The sequence below is a fragment of the Branchiostoma belcheri genome, unplaced genomic scaffold, assembly GCF_001625305.1.
Source record: "Branchiostoma belcheri isolate BF01 breed outbred unplaced genomic scaffold, Haploidv18h27 scaffold16, whole genome shotgun sequence".
Taxonomy (NCBI): domain Eukaryota; kingdom Metazoa; phylum Chordata; class Leptocardii; order Amphioxiformes; family Branchiostomatidae; genus Branchiostoma; species Branchiostoma belcheri.
Genome location: NW_017803046.1, coordinates 1,283,985 through 1,290,822, shown reverse-complemented (window position 1 = coordinate 1,290,822; position 6,838 = coordinate 1,283,985). Strand labels below are relative to the sequence as shown.

At 41.2% G+C, this 6,838-nt stretch overlaps 1 protein-coding gene across 1 annotated transcript; it reads left to right on the top strand.

Moving 5' to 3' along the window:
- The first annotated feature begins 2,590 nt into the window (after nt 1–2,590).
- Nucleotides 2,591–6,408, top strand: LOC109465976. The gene is made up of 4 exons (XM_019763483.1): nt 2,591–3,175; nt 3,589–3,702; nt 5,126–5,225; nt 5,736–6,408. Exons 1-4 carry the CDS (start codon nt 3,096–3,098, stop codon nt 6,405–6,407), a joined length of 966 nt encoding a protein of 321 aa, XP_019619042.1. The 5' UTR covers nt 2,591–3,095; the 3' UTR covers nt 6,408.
- Nucleotides 6,409–6,838: the final 430 nt, after the last annotated feature.

The following is a 6,838-nucleotide window of genomic DNA, read 5'->3' as shown; positions in this document are numbered from 1 at the left end:
TTCTACACACGCGGATATAATTAGTAATGTTATCTTTCGATCCTAGAGGCAAAATAAACAATGAACAAACAATGGGTTCAACACCTTTTATTGCAGTTTCCTAGTTTGTTCCTTAGACCCTTGGTACATGTTTGGTGGCCAGCAATAAAGCTTATATGTTCAGATTTCTGTTATTATATTCTTACTCTTAACAAAGACTAAAACATATATCTGACTTGACATATAAGTTAATCTAGTGGTGGACATTATTTAAAAACTTCTTCTGCATGTGATAGAGTTAGATGCATTGCTTACATGTAGGTCCATCAGTAGACCTGATTGTATATTTTGTCGTGTGGTGTGTGTGTCCGTCCATCCGCGTGTGTAGATACATGTATATGTGTGTGTATGATCAGTGTGTGTGTGAGTATTCATATGTGTGTGTGTGTGTGTGTGTGTGTGTGTGTACGCGCGTGTGTGTGTGTGTGTGTGTGTGTGTGTGTGTGTGTGTGCGTGTGTGAGTGTGTGTGTGTACGTACGCGTGTGTGTGTGTGTGTGTGTGTGTGGCCGGTAGAAAATAGAGAACAATCCTTCTCTGTTTATTATTCTGTATATTATCTGTTTATATGTGTTTATTATTTATCTAGCGGTAGACCAGCTAGACATATAGGCGATAAAGCCTCGCTTTGTCAGAGCTACCATTGTTGTATGTAATCGAGGTGAGGATATAGAAACAACGTTGCCAACCTTAAGGTAGAAACAGTGGGACCATGGTAAAGAAATGGAAAGTAAAAGTGACCCCGATCCAGTAAAGATCACTAAAGAGCTCCACTTTTACTGGTCATGACAGAGCAGACAGATGCTATGTACAGTTCTTACAAGTTTATTGTACTGGAGAAATTCCCCTAGCTCTTTTCCACCCTTGCCATTAGCATGCAAGTCTGGTGAGAAACAACGGTTCGAACTCCCAACCTCTAAATCTTGGTCCATGAAGCAGGCTCGCTAACCACCGGACTACGCACGCTACTATGAAGTACGTTATACTTAACTGGTTTTGAACATTAGGTTATATCTAGTATATAGCCTGAGTACAGAATCATTTACATCTCAGAAATGTCAAAGCACCACGACTTACCTGTATACCTTTGTTTCTGTCTGTCCTCAATTGTTAGCCACCCGTACGTGTCAGAACGTCGACTGTCAGTATTAGTAGGTTTATAAATAATATATCAAGCTATATATCTATAATTGTTTTTTGTGCATAGAAGACAGGGTGACGCCAATGTCGTTAACAAACCTAGTATGTACAAAGGATGTTTGTAGCATGACTTTTGTTGTAAGTTTTTGAATACTGGACTCCCTGTCCTGCGTTAGGTAAGAAAAGCAAAATTACCGCATGTGTAAATATGAAGGAAAAGGGACACGGGTAATGAATTCATCAGAAAGAACGTAGATACGATAGATGGCGTGGCAGGATAATTATAACCGTCAGCGCCTCGTATTTTACACACGCGACGTGTACAACAGGCACAATAGGAGAGATTAGGAGAACAAAAGGGCTCTGTCACGATGGATAGACAGGGATTCCTAGCCTGGTACAATGTAATTAGTCTAAGCGGGTCGGCAGCGGTGCTGATGAAGTAAAACTACGGTGCAAATAAAGGATGACCGTAACATCGTTCTTGATATAACGTCCGGTTACTGTGATTCGTATGAAAAGGTTCCAAATGAGCTCAACTGACCTTCTCCAGCGTTTTGCCCGATCCCCTAAAATCAAACTAATGGTAACAGACTAACATCCGGGGCACGCACAGGGGCGCCCTCCAGCGGCCGTTTTACTAAGTGTAGAATCAAACCTAGGGAAACGTCGTCGTAGATAATTCACACTGTTCTATGTCTTTGCTTCATTTCATTGCAATACGTTCATTTACAATGGTTACGAGAATATAGAAGACAATGTTACGTGGTATTCACCACCTTGAACGCAAGTAGCGCGTCTTCCAAGGCGAATTTTACCTGCCGAGTTCTGCCCCTTACAAACACACTCGCCATCTTGGTACGGCGTGGTCCTACCACCTGATAATGAACCACCAGGATTTGCATTTTTTAAAATTATCAATTAACTAATTATGCCTTGCAGTTCTAGAACAAGCTGTTAGGGGGTCCAAACAAATGTCACTTCTTCCTGTGAAACAAAGCTATCTACAATCCAAAATTCGTGACCCTAGCATGTGCTGATCACGAGATATCGAAACCAGAATTTCTGCTGCAGTACCAAAGAAAGCCACCAGCGGCCCCAAATCTACTCATTTCTAGGCCTAATCAAGACCTACCTACCTACCAAGCTTAATGACAATCCATCTTAAGTTTTTGCATACATACACACGCTATGGAAAACACAACTTTCTTGGCCAAGGTAACAATGTCTACCATATGGGATCAACACTACGTACAGGAGCTTTTGTGATGAGACGCAAATCAGCACCAAGGACAGGTCTGAAGTGCTGTCGAGGATGGAATAGTGCGTTTAAGAATGAAATTGCAAATCTTGCTTAATCGCAACAAGAACAACAACGAGAAGCGTTCATGTCCTTTCGTTTGATGCTACCGATCGGTCAACCATGTATACGGAATATCAAATGAAATACTAGCATTTCATGTTTTATTTTTATCCGAACATGTTACCATAACTTACTTGAAGAAACGTTTTCTGGTGCTTTTCTATCGCCGGCACTTACTTTTCGTGCACATTTGGCAATATTTAGCACCGTGCGTTCTTCTACACAGGAACACACATCTGGTAGCCACGCAGAGATTATGACGTCACCAAATACGATTCCATGGAACAATTCGCCTCCAACACCAAACCTGTTCCTTCTGTGTTCATAACAAAGGAATAATATCGCAAATAATGACGATTGTGACATTTTGTTGGACCATTTTGAATACGTTCCACTTAAAAACATGTTTGTACCGGTTTGTTCTGGTGGCAAAATGGGTTGAAACTGTGAAAATATTTATGAGCCGACCGAACGGAAGCGTTGGGAAATCGGTCTCGAGCGTTCCATCCACCGGGATTCCACCCCCTGTTCAGTTGTGTTGTCATCCTTTACGAAATGGCTGTGGCTGCTAATATAGATGCTACTACAGGGGGCGTGTCGCCGAGAACTGGAATGGACTGCGTTACGTTTTGTAGGTATGTTACAAGAGATGTAATGACTCGAACCCAGTGTTTAAGTCATGTTAGCCTTTAAAACCCGCTGGTTTTATGGATCTGGCGTTAGATTGGATAACATTATTTGTTTGTTTTATAATCAATTCAATTAAAGTCTAGTGTCTGACGGGGATTTGCAGTGATGATTTGATTGTACCGGCTATACCGATACAGATATCGTAGAGTGGAACTCGATGCCACCATGCACAGTTGGGGCATCATCCCTAGAAAGCTTATAAAGAACCCCTGCAGTTAGATGTGCAAAGATTGGTTGTATAAGGTCTGTTATACCGGCTACATCAGATACAGATGGTTTAGTGCTCCTGGAGCTCGCTTTATTCACTAAGTGGTTTTTCAACAATCCCTGTAAACATGATCCTATCACTGCTATCTAGAATCTGCCATGCAGACGCCGCCTCTCCCCCGTCTCCGATGATATCCCCCTGTAACTGTGACGGGACCATGAAGTACGTCCACTCCGCGTGCTTGGAGGAGTGGATAGTTGCCAGGTAGGTAGAGTAAACCGGCCATCCGACTTTAAATGTCAAACTAGTTGACATAGATGAATAGATTTGGAGAAAGGATTCGAAATTACCAGTAAATCTATCGGTATCACTGTTTTAAAGACTTCAAAACCTTTTTCTGACGAAGAGGAAATTGCAACCCTGTTAACGTCTCAAAACCCACTTATTGTAGAAAAAGTGGGACATTTCGTCTACCACAGCTTCCAATAAAGAAGTCAAACCCCCCAAAATTTAGATTGTATTTTGAATAGAATAGTTTTGAATAGAATAGAATAGTCAATTGTTTCTCTTTATGTATGTTGTACACATTGTATGTTGCGATTAGCCTTAGGGCATGAACTTCGGTTATGAAAGATTATTTCCTTAACCCTCAACAGAACACCTTCCCGGACTGATTAATCTGTACACCTGGGGTCCGCGCGGACCCCAGTACAGTTTTTAGCTAATTTTTAGAAATTATCAACATGCTACCAGCTCAATTGTTTTGCAAACTGATGTGGGAACCTCTGTGTCCACATTACATACAAAAATCATACATTTTGAACTTTTTCTATTTTTTGGTGAAGAAAAGAAGACAAGAAGAAATACCCTATTTTTAAACCCATTTCAGACTGAAGGGGCTTTTGAGGCCCAACTTTGATCTCAGATAGCGGCTAAACGGCTTGCGCTAGAAGTATCAAATTTGGAGACCTTTCCTAAAATGTGTCTGGAAAAAAGTTCATATTAGTTTAATACTAGTAAGTTGATGTTTTTTTGTGTTGCCATGGCAACGGGTTTCTAGTAGGAATTTTTTTTGAAAATAGAAGTAATTTTGGTTTAAACATAAAATTTTTATATTAAATTACACGTCTTTTCCAACATTAATAACATCTTACATAATTAGATATAAGTTAAATCATTTAATATGCATAGATTATGCTAATTTGATGACGTCATTGGTCAAAATCCAATATGGCGGACTATATTATTAGCTCTGACGTCATATGACGTCATAATTACACCAAAGTTATTAAAATTTAATTCTATTATTACACCATTCCCTGAAAACTTGCTAGACATACTATGAGTGCATAGAAACATATAAAAACGGAAATAAGGTAATGTATAAGAACGCCAGTGTATCCATTATGATCGAAAGCCGGCTGGGGTCCGCGCGGACCCCAAAAGAAAATCAGATATAATTTTTTCATAAATGGTAGAAACGGAGTTTTCTTCACTGTATTGCGAGACAACGTTGTGGGTGACAATTACCTAAAATTTCAGAAAAAAATCTTTAGAAACAAAAAAGATATTACAGAATATATAGTGCTGGGGTCCGCGTGGACCCCAGGTGTACTGTTTAGGGTTAAATATAGCAAATGCACTTTTGTATATTTAAATAGTTCTAATTTCTGCACCACCTCCGCAGGCTAGCCGGAAACCCGTACAGGGAGTATGTCGAGTGTGACGTCTGTAAGCGACCTTACGACTTCCACTGGAGCAGGCAACTGTGGTTTGAGATGTACAAAGTAAGCAACGAATTCGTCGAGATGTTTTGGGCTTCATAACATAGCTAAGAACTACAGACAGTAAAGGATTGCAGATTCAACATCCAAAATTCATAATCATATTTCAAAATTTGAAATGATCATGATAGTTTTCCAAAAACAAATCAAACTCTACTGGTCTACTGGATAGATCTCGGAGATAACTTCTGGATGTTTCAAATGACATCCGCCATCCTTCTTCAGCGTCACTAAATGAACTGAGACTGAGAACGTCAGGATGTAATCTCCGTAATTTATCCAGTAATAGAGTTTGATTTGTCTTGTGCGAATGTTGTTTGCCTGGGTGTCTGAACTTCAACGGATCATGATAGTTATTCGTAGAAATTTAAGCCAGACTATAATATTGCTGTCATTCGCAAATCATAACTCTTGTTGTGTCCAAATTTAAAAAAAATGTAGCTAACATGTCCTGCGAACAATGTCGGTGAAAAGTACAGAAATGGTGTAATCATCAGTAACGTTTATTTCCAGAGATCTTCATGGCTGTACCGCCACCGCTACTGTCTCCTCACCAACATCCTCAGCTGCCTGCTGATGTACGCTCTCTTCAAGATGATACCACCCAAAGACAACATCGCCGTCTTAGTGGCCCACACTACCAAGGAGAGGAAGGAAGACTACGATTTTGTCGGACTCTTTTACGTGTTGTACGTGCACAACAACGCCCCGGTGCTTTTCCTACTGTTCGCCGCCATGTGTTATAACTGTATGGGACCACACTCGCAGCCTGTCATGCTGCTGGCTAACATTGCTGTCCTGTACGTCTGTGCCTTGTACAACACCGTGTGCTACCCGGACATGCGCCCGCCCGAGCCGGTTTCGTTCTACATGATCCCGATCGTTTGGCTTGCCTACGCTCCTATCGCTCACATTGCCGCTCTCCTAATCATCTGGATACTTCTGGATGTGATGTTGTCCATCTGGGGCGTGATTCTGCTCGTGTGTACTGTTTTGGACGTATTACACTTGACAGGGTACGCGGCCAATCGGGCTCTCTTTCCGCTGCTTTGCATCGACGATGCCCTGGATGACCTCGGTAACAGGAGGTATTTTCTGATACTTCACGCGTTGGGAAGACTTGTTCTACCTGTCGGCATGTTCTTCTTGCATGTCATGTGTTTGTATGTCAAAATCGACATTTGAAGTCGTCTCTGGATTAATCATATCTACACGAATAAACAGTTTGGTGTTGATTATTTTGGTCTTCAAAACCATGAGTGTGGATATGTTAGATCCTACTTGTTTTAAGAGTGGGTAATTCTAATACTTACCTTTTACAAAGATGTACATTGCCATATATGTACGTAACATTGACGCACCCTTGTCGGTGTGTACATGCGTACGATGTGCGTGCGGATACAAGAGGCCAGTATGGACTCCCCTTGCCCCACAGAATCTGCTTGGAGATTAATACAATTTAAAGTATGTGCTCTTTCACTCTAGTTTCAACTTCGTTTCTATGTGAAAATGTGCACATGGTACCTACCATGGCAAGGCCCCCCCGTTAACAGTTAGCACAAGAGATAAGCGACAGGAACCTCCGCCTTTTCACTGCGTCATCGATATCATACTTC